This window comes from Strongylocentrotus purpuratus, unplaced genomic scaffold (genome assembly GCF_000002235.5).
Source record: "Strongylocentrotus purpuratus isolate Spur 01 unplaced genomic scaffold, Spur_5.0 spur5_contig_850, whole genome shotgun sequence".
In the NCBI taxonomy this organism is placed as follows: domain Eukaryota; kingdom Metazoa; phylum Echinodermata; class Echinoidea; order Camarodonta; family Strongylocentrotidae; genus Strongylocentrotus; species Strongylocentrotus purpuratus.
This window is the reverse complement of record NW_022145558.1, coordinates 807,453-822,842: the sequence shown is the minus strand read 5'-3', so window position 1 is coordinate 822,842 and position 15,390 is coordinate 807,453. Positions and strand designations below refer to the sequence as shown.

The following is a 15,390-nucleotide window of genomic DNA, read 5'->3' as shown; positions in this document are numbered from 1 at the left end:
TGCCATTAGTCTATGTCTGGTATTCTGAACCTGATGTGAAAGACTCTTTACATTGACACAAATCTGATACAAGCAGTCCTTTCTTTAATAGCACACCGAAAAACGGTCACCTTGCATCGTTACAGCTCTTCTATGAAGTTGCGTAACATCGCTCCATGCAATGCTGTTGCATCAGATTTATGTTAATGTCAGAGTCTTCAGAGAATACCTCTATAGCCTGTTGTGATATATTATCTCGTATAAGAACACATTGTATCATGGTTAATACTTCATTTTATTCATCACCACAATCTTCAAATGAGTCAGTTATTTTTACCTCTGTTTTACACTTCTTGTTATTTCTGTATACATGTCATCACTTCTTTCTTCACACAATTCTGTTGTTGAACGAATTAATGTTAGCTGTATAGTAGAACTGTATGATACTTTCCTTGTTCAGTATTCAAATAATTATATTATGTGAGATATTGTGAGATATATATGCAATTATTTGAAAGAACTATAGATGAATACAGTGTGCATATATCAAAGGTTTTCCTTTGAATTTGACCTGAAATAGAATTTAGGGAATGGATTTAAGTTTGGATTTAAAGCCAATTTGCAAGTTTGAACATTTGGTTAGATTACTCCTATTATTCAAAGAGATTGTTATAATTTGTTGGTTGAAGTCAATGACTGGATGGGTGGAACTGTGTCAAAGCTGTGTTCCTCTCACATATGGTGTGGTTTTTCTGTGCAGTCGGAGAACTGCACCTCTGCAAATTGCTGAAACTAGAACAGTGAACCTGCCCAGCGGGTTGAAGATTTGCAGTGGCCCTGCGTGTGGTCCTGTGCGGAAAAACCATGCCATATTGCGGAGGACCGGGAGGAGAAAGTTAAGATAGGGACAGGTCAGGCAACCCGCTAGAAGGGCGTGTGTCCAAGAAGTGCCTTACAGTTTATATCGTCTTTCTAATTTCATGGCTTTACTTGTGAGAAATTGTTGATGTATTTTTGTCAGCAAATTTTAGAATGATTAGAATGTTGTCCTTTTGTGTGTGTATTCTTAAAATAATCAAAGAGAATTGTACAGGCGTTGACAGCTTGGTGCCAAAGAGTGGAGATGGCACTTATGCCTTTCTGGTGGGATTGCCTGACCATCCTGCGTTTGCTCTGTTTCTGGCGGGTCCTCTGAGGGCCAGAGGCAGGCAATCTGGAGTGACGAGCCATTGCTCCATGCGTCTTTGGATGTTTTTCAATCCCTGGAGATTGTGTTTGGGGTGGAGTCCCCATCAAGAATATCAGCCAGCACACACCAAAAGACACCAATGGGACTGTAACATCCAAAAGACACTTTGTTGCAGGATATGCAGTGGCAACATTTACCAACGTGGCCATGAGCCTTTGACTTTGGCATAAGGTATTCAGAGACATGACATCATCGAAGCTGTGTTCATCTTAGTAATCGTCAGAGAAATTAATCATTTATTATACGGATCTGCGACGCAAGTCCTGAACATGTCTCACAAGGATCCAAAAGGATACATCTTTCGTGTCATCCAGGTGTATGCTATTTGACATGAGAAAAAATAGCAATCAAACACTAGGAAGTCAATTTCAAGGAGAAGTTCTTATCTTCTACATCATTCGTCAACGACCTTCCTCTTGGATTTAGAGTGCGTCAAAGTTCTGCAGAGCAAAAGCAGTTCATCACCATCATCTGTAAATCTATGAAAGAGGATCTTCATTTGATCAAAGGATACTATCTTTTTGTTGCTCAGAGATCAAGTGGCTCGGAATCTAACAGTCTAGTCACACTTTCAATCTGAACATACACTATCTTCTGATATAAATGCTTCAGGTCGTCATCAGAACATTTAGTTTACATGACAGTTACTGTAAAACTGACCTGGCATGTCAGGTTTCATTGGTTCAACACAAAGCCCATCAAAACGTCTGCAACCTTTCTATCGGGCTGAACCAAGCAGTTGTTGTATCCTCAGCTTTTATGGCTAGTGGGTGTCCATGTATCTACAGCTTCATGCCAACCTTAATGTCGCCAACAACAGGTGCCACAAACTGAAGCCACTCGTAGCTTACTCTGACAGATCTCTAGCTTGTAGGAAAACTGGTGTCTTCGTACATTAGGATCTATAGCTCAAGTCCTCTTTATGTCAAGCTTATGTGACCAACAAAGGGAGCCGAGAAGTCTCTGAAGGCCCTCTTGAATGTCCTGCAGTTCACAAAAAGCAGTCCAGTGCTGCTGATACGGAATTGAACAGTTTAAGATTCAACAAATCAACAAGCCATTGTCATCCTTTGGCATCATCATTATCATCATCATATCGAACTTGGTCTTCATTAGACTTCCACCACAGTGTATGGACACCAAGACTCCCAGAGCATTCTGAAAACAGCTGTAAAATCATTTCATTGATCTTCAAGATGAGTCTGCATCGAAGACATTATCATAACTGACATCAAACTGTAGAGTGAGATGACAACACAAGTTTTCTCAACTTAAAAAACAATTGGACATTAATCAGAAATTTGCTGTATTTTCCAGATGAAGAACGAGCCAAAAAGAAGTCTGCTATCTTGACTGATGCTAACACAGTTAATGTGCTTAAACAATGAGCATGAACTGCTCATAGCCAATGAAGGCTGGTCTGGAAAATACTTTGCAGATGTTCTGTAGTCCATGTTTATCAGCTGTATCATTTAGAATGTATACTAAAGACAAGTATTGGACAAGGAAATGCATCTACAGCAGTCCTCAATCTTGGGAAGTCTTCCAATGGAGCGATTTCCGAATTGCATTTGGATTTCGAACAGCTTGTCTTCCACCTAGAGTACATTCTTCATTTCAAGAATTCCTTGTTTGATAGTCATCTTGAGGTAGAATCCACTTTTTGGTGATGGCAAATACTGCAGGACAGAATGGAACTTTGAAAGTGGGTGCTGACATACAATCACATTGCATACGCATCGCTGAAGGCCATTTCACGATCTAACACCAAACAAGAATCGCGGCCTGAAACATCTAAGGATGACTCCCTAAACACGTTGCATATGCATCGCTGAAGGCTACATTTCACGATCTAACACCAAACAAGAATCGAGGCCTGAAACATCTAAGGATGAATCCCTAAACACAGTCGGGACCTTGCGAGAGACATCCCTTGATGCATCGAGCGAAGGCTCTCTCCGCAGTTCACCCTCCATCGGTCATTAGAGGACCTTCCCAGATGGAGAGCATCACCCAACCGGTCCTCTTGGGTGTGGTGTGGTTTCTCTTTCACAGGAAGTCACTTGCTTAGCCCCTGCCAGTTTATCGAAGTAATATGCAATTGCCCAGCGATATCATTATTGTATTACATGGGTGGCCTTGGCACTAGTTTCGTTCATCCAGTGTATTAAGTTCTGTTAGATGTACAAATCTTGTTGATTTATTTGCCATTTTGGACAGTAGCAGCAATAATGTCATGAATTGTACCAAATATAGTCTTTAAAGGGTGATTCAATTAGTCTTTGCCAAAGTATTCTTATTTAAGTGCAATGTATCTTCTTGAGATCTGTATTGTATGCATTTATGTAAGTAGGCCTCTTTCTTTGTGCAATTTTGTTTGTAGACAAGTATTGTCAATTTAACGACTTTGTCAGTCCTGTAAGAAAGTTCTTCAATGTGCATAGATTTCCGTAATTGTAAAGCAGATTATTTCTCTTGCTGTCATGTTACATGTGAAAGTTAGATTACAAAAGTGGGGATAACCCTGATAATTCAGAAATTTCATTTAAAGTGTTTCAAATGGTTGCTTATAAATAGTGGGAAATTAAGATGTTTCTAGAGCTAACAGCTTGAAATTCTTCTTTCTCATAGCTGTTAGCCGAGAAGAGTAACCCTTAAGATTGAGGAAACAATCTTCAGCTTTTTATTTTCTTGTTGTGATCCGAACTGATGATCATGTATTCTTGCTTTGCTTTCTTTCTGAAATGACTTTCTCCCCTTCCTCTTTTTACCTCTTTAGAATTAAGGTTCGCATCCCTACAACAAATGTATCAAGATGGATATGTAAAATAAGGGGGTTGGGGTGGGTGTTAGGACAACTTTCACAGGATGAAATATCACTAAATGCAAGATATTTAAAAAGCTTATTCAAATGAAAGTCTTCATACAAAGTTAAGCGCCTGTAGGGTAATTGAGAATATAGTATGACCACTAATTTGTCAAATCAAGTTTTAATGAATAAACTCAAACTGCATTCATTTTTGGGAGGTCAGTTAAGTACCTCCATTTTTCCACGCCAAATAACATGGGACTCGGGAGAAATCTGAAGACATCTTTTAGGCCTCTTTATTTTAACCTGTAAGACAAGTAATTGGTCTACCATATGGTGACTGAGATTAGATTGCGCTATGTCGGGTAAGCTCTTATGGAGAGTTCGAGCATGCTTGACATAGCGATGTGTTTGAATGTCGGCAAGAAACAGGTAGATAATTTACAATGGCCTTGTCTCTAATAAAAGAAAAAAGGGTAGGGGATTGGCATAACTTAGTTGAGGCATTTTCAAAGATTTGTTTTTGTCATTTTCTCCAAAAAACCATAATCAAGTATTTTTCGTTCCAAAAGGAAAGGAGAAAAAAAATACAACCCATTGAAGCCTGAAATTCACTCATCACAAATCCTTGAATGACTTGCTCCACACCCACATTCATAAACCCATAAATAGGCCTACTCAAAATAATAAATTCCTCCCCTTTTTAAGTCATATTTTCAGATTCTTTTGCTACCATCCATAACCATATTTTGTTTATATTACATCAATCAGAGATGATTTCAACATCATTTTGACCTACATTTGTTTGTGACATCTATCAAATACATGCGCGTTATTCACTACATTCAGTGTGAATTTTAAAATAATATCCTCTTCTATCACTGATGGAAACTTTTCTCATAGGATCTCAAAAGATCGCTTCCAATATTGTCATTGTATAACAAGAAATCTTTTGAATATCTATGCAACCATATGCAATACAACCCAAATAATCATTAGGGTCCTGTAGAAAAATAAACATTGAAAATCCTAGGCACAATGCAAGTTCTTTAACTCTTTTCATCTGATAATGAGTCATATTGGAACGTTCCAACCGCAACCCTCCATACTGCAAAACTAAAGGAATAATTGAGCATTCAAGGCCTCTTCCATTCTAAATTTTCCTGTCTACTGTATTTTCCTCCTGCAAATTGATCAATTTTCTATTTTTTTCCTGCAGTATGTCATCTATTACATCATACTGTAATATATACATTGCTATTTGCTTTGTTCCTGCTCTCATGTAGTCCTTTTTTTCCATCTATTGCTGTATTTTTCATTTTTGATGTACGAGACAAAGTTCAACGGGTGCTGTTTATTATTTTTAACTATTTGATTTCAATTTTTGTTGTAATAGTTTTAACCATTAGAATTTGATAGGAAAAAATATGTAGTTTGAAAACCCTGCATTTCCCATTATCTCTTTAATTAGCATAAGAAGGAAGAGTGGAACCAAGTTTATAGGACATTTCTCTATCTCATTGTTTACCATGTAAGGAGTGAAAAATGATACCAGTCTGCAAAGACAGTTACAAGAGCCATATTTGCTTGCTTCATTTCAATATCATTGCACAATGAAGAACTGACAGTAGAGGGCAGTGTTGTCTGCGAGCCAGTACATCTTTACGAGTGAAACCATTTAAACTGGTTTAACCCGGAACATCCAACCCTCATTTCTTCTCATTGAGACCACATGAAATCATTTACAAACTCCAAATGTGATCATACTGAATTATCCAGCCATCTTTGCATATTTCCCACATGAATTTAACCCACTCTTGTTTTGTTTGTGTGAAAGTTTCATCGAAAATGCATTTATGTGTGGTTTCAATATGAAGATGTGGGTTTGGTGTTCCTCGGGTTAAGCTAAATAACCAATCGACAGAAGTACAATATTTGTTGTAAGATTCGTACGATAAGTAAGTACTCTTGCTAGAAAATCCCAAGGGTTGTATTTTCAAGTTTAATTGCTGTGTTTGAATGCCCCTCCCATGCTGTTGAGGTGTTCAAACCCATTTTGATATGGAATATTCCTTTTATGTTACAGAGTGTTCATACCATCTATTGATTTTTTGTTTATTACAAGTTTAGATTGACCTATTAGATTTTGGAATGGATTTTGAAACATTTGTGCATGATGTTTTTAAAGGCATGACAGATCATCTTGTTCAGTACATGATTTGAATAACTTCAGTCTGTAGATAGATTTGTGAAGCAAAACAACAAAATCAATCGACTATTCTCTCAGATATGTTTTAGATTTGGTGAAGAAACAAAAGATTTTGTATATTGCATCTTTAGAAATACAAACACACAAAACAGATTCAAGGATAGAGGCAATATGGTTAAAAGACAAACATTTTTATTGTGAAAACCAAACTTAAAAACGTCCTAAGTTGAAAAAAATATTATAAACCAGAAGGATGAATAAACTACTAACCATTTCTTATAATTCCCAGAACCAATCTTGGTTTGTAAAGGTTATTAACATTGGTCTATTAATGATAACTGGTTAAATCATATACTCCATACATATTTTCCATTATATATATATATATATATATATTTATTTATTTATATCTCATGTGGAAATATTTCCCACACTTTTGCTTCACATTTCTCTGTGTTTATGGAATCTTGTTGTTATTTATGCTGTGGGTGTGTTTACATCTAACCATCATCTTCCTTTACCCTTTTCCTCCCCCACCACCATCTCTTACATAACTCTCATATCTAAACCTCCAACAAAAACAAAATCACCAAACCCATCCCTCCGAGTAGAGAGGTGATACTCCCCTCCCCGCGGGGAAGTGGAAGGCGCCGTATCGCTGCCGAGATTACCACAGATCAGGATAGGACGGAGCCGGCCCGGGATCGCACTATCCGGGACCGGGGCGTTCCCAGCGCGATCACAACACCTAGTACTACCAACGATACCACCTCCACCACTTGCAATAATAACACCCCCGTGGGTAGCTCTGCAACCACCACGGTACCATCATCACGAAGGTAACATCATCAGGGGGTAAAGGTTACGTAACAATGCACCTCTTGTAAGATTAAGGGCACAATCTGGTGTCCCTCAGGGTTAGACTCTTCAACCTATACAACTTTTAATGGAAAATGAGACCAAATCAGAGTATTTATATGGTCATGTAACAGTGCACCTCTCCTTGTGATTTAAGGATATGATTTGGTGTCCCCAAAGGTTAAATACTCCAACCTCTACTAGTTTTGATACAAAATGGGGCCCAATTCAGGAGAAATCTTTAGAATGTCTATTTCACTTTTTTTTCAACCTACCAATGACAAATTTGATGGAATACATCATTATTTTGAAATAATCCACAGGATCACATTGATTGTTCTTAAATATATCGGCCATGTAAAGAGATACAAGCAATTAGTTTTATAATATCTCAAATTTCATTGAACGAAATTTAATGAAATTCGCATGAAAACCAAATTGACTGAAGATTTTTAAAAGACCTTCAGCGGATAATATTACATACCGGTAACCCCAAGTTGCATCAAAATTTTACACGAGACCTTAACTTTTAAATTAATTTTGAACCCCTCAGATACTCTCTCAATATGTCTATTCTTATTCAGAATTACTAAGACATTAATATAAATATATACTATACGTGAGGTACCGGTACTTTCAAGATATATTCTTCCTGGTAACATTTAATATCATCTGTCCAAATATGTGTCTTCAACCAAATTTCCCCTAATCCTTTTCCCTTCTTAACAATTAAAATTGGACAACCCAGCATATTTTGGGGATGCTAACTACTTCTCAGTCATTGATTCATCACATACACTATATATACCTTGTTATCTATACATGTAGCATCCTCTTCCAAACATTAATTTAATTGTCTAAGAAATCAAGGGAATAGATGCACAAGTACTCTTACATTATATTTCACTTATATATCACACTTGGTTGCACACTGGAAGTTCCATGAATACCCTACCCATCGTATATATGCTATATTTCGAGCATTATTTTATATTTTTCATGAGCTCATAAAATCTCCTAAATTGTCACTGCACTCTTACATTCTTGTTCTTCGGCCACCTATTTTACTCAAGCAAATGACATGGATTTTTAATTTGTTATGATACAAACATCAGTTATATTCCATACCGTCCATCTCAATACGAACAGTACACGTACTACGTTTTTAAAAACGTCATTAATCTCAGTGGAAACGATGTTCCCACTCCCTTCATATCATGCTCATGTTCCCCCCACATTCTCTCCCGTAATGGTCTCATTCAGACAATCAAAACCTCATGATTGAACACTAATCACATTTCATGGTTGGTTTCACGTTTTGAGTATGAGAAAATGGCATGGTATTGCCGTCCAGTTTTGCAATCCTTCTGGTTGAATAACGTAGCGTAGATATTTTACTGAAATCCACCATCAACCGGATCAGACCTGCAGTATCCAGTCTCCTCTGCCATGTTAAGGTATCATAACAATCCTCAAATCTGGTTTAAACCGGTTTTGTGCAGTTTAATTGGCAGTGTCATTTAGCTCAGATGCCCTTTAAAGTTTTCTTGACAAACAAGTTTGAGTCAGATTAATCTCTTGCCAAAGTGGTTTCATGCAGTTTCAACCAGGTTCAACTGGTTTCATGCAGTTTTTAACCAACATTACTGAGGAAGATGTAACATAAAATTCCCCATTGCTTTTAGATGACCGGGCACAACTAAATTAGCAAAAATTGATTTAGATTTTTACTGCTTTTTAATTTTGTGGAAATTAGCCAGTAGTAGTTTGATAGATGCGCTATTTCCTTTGTTTTCAAACCTCCAAGACTGAATGAGATTGATGCATCAGTAACTTGACTTTAGTACATTTTATTTTCTTTAATATCCAAGTTCAAAAGCACCTTCTTATTGCAATGGCTAAATTCTTGTCCATCCCAACTAAAAAATCTTACGTCTAAAAGAGTTGTTAAAAGATATTTCTACAATCATGACTAGAATCGGAGCTTGCAACATCCATTTTTTGGTTGATAACGAGCTTTCTGCTGTGTCGATCATTCTTGTGATTTCTTTTTTAGTTATGCATGGGTTGCACTGTCCGTTGGGTGTTTGTTGGGCTTAAGTGCCGTGTAAAGTTTACAAGGCATTTATACCCTTCTAACACTCGAATTGATAGGCTTTGTTCATTTGATTGCATTAGTTCTGAATGTAGATTTGTTATTTAAACCAAGATACTACTAGTGCTAAGGATTCACAGATTTGTCACTTGATTATACAACTTAAAACCAGACAGGGTTATATCAATGAACCGACCAACTCAAGGTTGTAAAAGCCGCTATCTTACTAACCAAACGTGTGACAACACTTCTTAGGAATGACATTGTATAATATTTCCAGTCTCTTTAATTTTAGCAATTTATGATTTCAATAGTGCATGTTGTCGATGTTAACCCTTTTAGACTCGGACTGCACAAAGCAGATGACCTGTACTTAGGTTTGGTGTAGAACAATACGTGGGACTGTAGTGCGTGGGTCAAACCAGTCCCAGGAACGATAGTTTGCAAGTATAGTCGACTGACCAATGAGGGAGCAAGCGGTCAATGTCGAATTCATAGCTTGCCAGACCATACTGCAAACTGGACCTTCCATTCTGCTATTAAACCAACCTTGCATACGTAACGTCCGCCAAACAAGTTGGACTCCCCCTTGTTCTTTCTTTCTTGTGATCTAAACCAGCAGGCTTAACCTAGAACCAGTGATAGTAGTAGTCAACGTTTGCTCTAACTTGATGATACCGTCAAAGGCACTCCCAAGTGACTCGGCTGATAATAATTCTTCGTACCTCTTACCCCCTCTAGGTCGATCATGACACCGTCGAAGGAGGAGGAGTCGGAAACACAGAGGAAAGCGCGAGCAAAGAGGGAACGTTCAAGTAGGAGATCAACGCAGGTCAGTCAAGCTAATGAGTTTCATTATTGGTTAAAGGGATCCGGTAACTCAGATTCTTAAACAAAATCCTGGATTTAGCTCATGCTGCAATGATAATTATAAACCTTTAGGTCAGTCAGGAACCCCATGACTTTTACAAGCCGGTCGTCTGTCTGATTATCAAGATATTTATGATTGGAAATCGAAACCAAATTTTGCGTTTGCCAAACGGTTTTCATAACACTACAGTCTATTGGGGAAAACAAGTATGGTAAAACCGGTCACTCCAAGATTTTCACTTTTTTGAGGTACTTCATGATCATTTTGAAGCGCAAATTTGTTAGGGCTTCAATATTGCACCATATCACAGACACTGATAACATGTAGGGCCATGCTTCTCAGATTTAAAGGTAATACAAAGTTTTGGTATGGGGTCATGAATTTGGTTCAAATGAACATATTGGAAGCATATGTGATCCTACAATATTCAGTGATCGTCGTCGCGGTCGAAATCGAGTCTTAAGTTATGAAATCATGAATAATTACCACTTTATGTTGTATAGCTCCCTCTCAAGGTCAATATATTAATTAAGCTATAAAACAATGTTTCTTGAATAATATCGACCGAATAGCTATTCCCGTTCGCAAATTATATTCCACAACTACATATTCTGAGATTTTCATGGTCTCAGCTACCATAGTTCGGCCGTAAGAGCCATTTGAAATTCATCAAAATTTACCGGGAGCACCGGTAAATCTTTATATTCAATTTTTCTCGAAAGCAGAAGCGTTTTAGGGGCTAAAATTTCTAGTGCTTTTTATACATCCTCAAGTGCATCCAAATATATCAGAATTGTAAAGAATCACTATCCACCCATTTTTCAAAATTTCCCAAAACTTTGTAATACCTTTAACATCGTTAAATGATGCCTTTAAAGAGGTATTGGGATGGGAATTTTGTCAAAATATACTGTAATTGGCATGGTTAATGATTGTTCAATCATATCAATTATTCTTGTATGTATTTCTTTTGTATGTCATGTATCATGTATGTATCGTGACCTTGTTAGTATATTGCAATTGAAGCAACTTCAATTGCAGCTATGCCCCCTTTCCAACCAAATTACAAGATACCAAGGTTACGTCTTCATTTCTGTTATAATAATAATGCAAATTGCATATTGCCTCTAAGCGTTTCTTTAATACACATCATTTACAGTACCAGTATTGTAAATAAAGTTAAACCATGTGCAATGTTTCAGCACTGGTTCACAAAAACTTGCAGTAAGATGTCAAACCATTATTAATACACACTTAATGCTAAAGATGTACAGTGAAACCTGTCCATAAAGACCACTCAAGAGAGACAAGGAAAATGAACTTTAAAACAGGTGGTCTTTATGTACAGGTTGCTTTAGAGCATGTTTCGATGAAAAACCATTTCAAGGGAAACAAAACAAAAGTGGTCTTTATAGACATGTTGTCTTTCTATACAGGTGGTCACTATAGCAGGTTTGACTGTGTTGCTTTTATACCACCGTAAACACTTTTAAAGCTTAGTGTCACATTGCTTTTCTTCTTGCTTTTCTTTATGACTACAGGGTGTTTCAGCAGAAGATATAGAGAGTGCCGTCAAATGCAATGAACTCAAGGTAAGAACTCTCATCTCAATAAATACCCTGTTGGAAGTGAAGAATGAAATAGATAGTTTTAAATATCAACGGAAAGGTTATAAGTCATATATTACAATAATATCAATTATATGCTATTTTAGTGTGTGCCAGAGGAGTACAGCTTTTTGGAAAAAAATCTAAAGCTTTGAATATCGGATGTTGTCTACCTAAAAACTTGATGACATCATCTTATATGGAGCATGTGTATAATTACAATGACTTTGCATTAATTAAGAATGGCTCATTGCCTCAGCTACATAGGCGAGCCGATCAGGTCCACATGACATGTTGTCACCGTAACTTTGGCAAATTTGACCCTTGTTCACCTGTAATTTGGAAGGGTGCGAAAAATGAGGTCTTTATTTGCTTTTGTGCAATATGGAAAGGGGAAATATTTTATATTCTTTTACATTTTTATTCTACGTTGTTTCAGCTTTCAATTGATATAAAGTTGTATTTTCATCAGATAGGGCCTTTAAATGTCCAATCAGCGACTGCCTGAAACACATTTATATCTGTACTTGAAGAATTTATTAACTTTAAAGAAATAGTATGATAAATGCTGTCAGGTCCTTCTATGATGATGTTTAGGTCCATTCCTAATCAAAACATAACATCAATGTTTATACACAGAGATGCAAGTACTTCGGCACTTTCCTCAGACTTATTGGCCCAAATTCACAAAGGAGGTTTAAATTTAACCGATGGTTTAAACCCTCATTTTAACCCATGGTCTAAAATTAATCTAAAATCTAATATTGGACATCTGACTGTTTCATGCTTATTTTGCGCTAATTTTAGACCTTGGGTTATTTCTGAATCACTTCTAAAAGTCTGGATATTTTCTTTGTCTCTTTTCTACAGACGCAAGATAACAGAGTGGCTGTAAGTATACACTACACATCTTTGTTTACAAAGTCTATTCAATATATATATATATATATATATGGGATATAAAACGTCATATTATTGACAAAATTGTGAAGATATGGCACATGTAGCTCTGTTAAGAGGTTATTTCAGAATATCTGTTGTATTATCTGAAAGCCATTGATAAGACAGAAAAAACAAAAACCTTAGACTTAAAAAAAAAGGGAAAGAGAACCCATTCTGTAATTACATTCAATTGTTTTTAATATACGTGCATATCTACTTGTATATAGAATGTCAATGACAAAGATTCATTCAGTTTTGAAGGCATACATGAAGCTGTCTAAAGGGTTCAATGAGGGTTGCAGAAGCTTATTCTTTTGTAAGGTGGTAATAGAATTCCCTTCGCAGTGACCCTAAAGTACCGACCTCTGATGTGTAAACTATTGATCATATAGATGTTTTATAATTTTTTTCCATTGCAATGTTACATGAATGTGAAGAATGTTATTGAATTTGTATTGGAAAGTGGTTTTCATTATTCTGAATGAGTTTTTGTGAAGTGGTTCACTACCTCATTTATAACTAATAAGCCTTATTCAACTCAATACGCAGATTAAGTCAGTATTTAACTTAGCATTTTACTTCACTAAGTAATATGTCTGTATTCAGATCGCATCTGAATATTTTTCTTGGTGAAGTTGACTTTAAACTAAAATACTTACTGATAATCATAATGCGCAATTAACGCTTCACATATTAAAATACAATTGTGCGCAGGTTATTATACTGCGTTAAAAACCACATGCCTGTCAATGAAGGCCTCCAAAAAATTGGCTTAAATCCTCTATCGAGCTGTTTTAAATCTTGGGTGAAATACTTAGCTATAAGCTTGAACTGAATACCAAAGTTGGTTAAGTATTTTATCTATTAAAGCCGAAAACTAAGTAGAATACTCATATATCTGCCGTAAGTATTGAATTAAATACCGGCCCAGGTTTTATCCAACGTATATAACAAATTCATTGTTAGTGAGACGGTGTGTTGTTTGAACTCTGACCCCTATGAGCAGGATAACAATAAGCAAGAAACGCCAAGATTGCGACCAAGGATATCGGCCTCTACGGTAGAGAAGAAGGTAAAATGATAAAAGAGAAATCTTAACGACACGTCTTGGCACGTCTACTTCATATCAAGCGCATGTTAGGGTGTATGCACTATGAACATGACGGACAAAGAAAGAGGAAAAAATATACAGTTCCTCATTCTACCCTCAACAATTGCTGTGGTAGACAAAGGAACATCCCTTCACTGCTATTATGTAAAAATGTGTAGAACAGATGTCAATTACATATTCACCTGTTCTACACATTTTTACATAATAGCAGTGAAGGGACGTTCCCTTTGTCTACCACAGCAAAAGTTGAGGGTAGAATGAGGAACTGTATATTTTGTCTGTTTTCTTTGTCCGTCATGTTCATAGTGATGGGGCCATGATAGCTGATAGCTCATAGAAGAGAGAGTTCTGTCAAACCAGAAATTGGTGACATGAAACTTTCGCAATTTTCAGTTACGAATCTAGTATTTTGTCACAAAATGAGGGATTTGCGAATGTTTCATGCACAGTAAATCTTCTGCTTTTACAGTAAGCTTTTTAACAACACATTATTATTAACAACAAAATTGGAGTTCTGGATATTTTGATATGCTTGGGGATACAAAACATTTGTGAGTGGAGAAATTAATGAACTTTTAATTCTGTATATTTATTGAAATTCACATCATGAAAAAGTTTGTTATTAAAATAGATCAACAAAAATAGATTAAAAATGAGAATTAAATTGAAGGACTGACATGACAGACAGTTAATTTTTGAATGATGTCAACATATTTCTTGAAATTGGTTTATCACAAACAAAGAATTTTGTCATGGTTTGGTGTAAGATTGTTTAAGATTATCATCACAAGGAATACAAAAATTACTCGCATCAGTGGATTCAAATACTACACATATTATACATATGGATTTCCAGATTAACCCAGAACTCCAATTTTTAAACAGACTCTAAACATGTAGAACTTACTTTTATTTTGATTTATTTTGTAAGAACAAGTTTCATACAGTTCAATGTCACTAACTGCATCATCAACAACACAATTTACAGGCCATTTTGTAAAAATAACTCTAAAGGTTGATTGCAAGCTCATACATTCAAACCTATGTCTGCCGACAACCAATGAAAATCAAGAGGGTCACATCTGATTGCAAAATTAGGCAATGGTTAATTATTACATCCAATCCAGGTGCTTTCTGTGATTGCATTAATGGTGAAGAACTGATTACCAATCAAAACCTCCTGAGTAAAATCATGAGTCCTATTTTTAGCTTACTGAGATTATCTTAGTGCTAAGCTGATAAGTAATCAATTCAGTCAATCAAAATTGGGTACATTTCTTTTTAGGCTAATGGTGAAATGTCAGTGAGAATCAGACAAGCTGACAACCAATCAAAGTACAGATCCACTTGATTCTTATTGAGGCCTATTTGACCGATTGGCAGACTTGGCAGATTGAATGTATTCTATGCAATCAGTGGCAAGAAATGAGCCAATTAGCAGCAGGGCTGTGTATAGAATGAAAGATTGATTTCAACTGCATCATGTAATTATGTCACACGCATTATTATGAGTTCAACTGGCTTCATAATGTTTCAGAGGCTCTACTGTTTATAGTCACCATGCATTGCACATAAACAAGCACTTTCTCAAAACAGATGACACACAGATTGCCTTTTGTTTATAAAGTAAAAACAAAGCTCTGTCTGAAAAGGAATGTTT

At 36.3% G+C, this 15,390-nt stretch overlaps 1 protein-coding gene across 4 annotated transcripts in view; it reads left to right on the top strand.

Annotated features, from left to right (window-relative positions):
* LOC580387 (protein phosphatase 1 regulatory subunit 12A) overlaps window positions 1–15,390 on the top strand; it is a 123,012-nt gene that overhangs the window by 56,895 nt on the left and 50,727 nt on the right. For 2 of the 4 annotated variants that reach the window (XM_030994140.1, XM_030994134.1), the window contains exons 12-16: window positions 6,858–7,085; window positions 9,941–10,031; window positions 11,612–11,662; window positions 12,548–12,568; window positions 13,626–13,691. In XM_030994140.1, coding sequence (XP_030850000.1) covers window positions 6,858–7,085; window positions 9,941–10,031; window positions 11,612–11,662; window positions 12,548–12,568; window positions 13,626–13,691 — 457 coding nt within the window. The remainder of the gene's footprint in view (window positions 1–6,857; window positions 7,086–9,940; window positions 10,032–11,611; window positions 11,663–12,547; window positions 12,569–13,625; window positions 13,692–15,390) is intronic. The other 2 variants (XM_030994151.1, XM_030994146.1) reach the window with 2 other exon arrangements.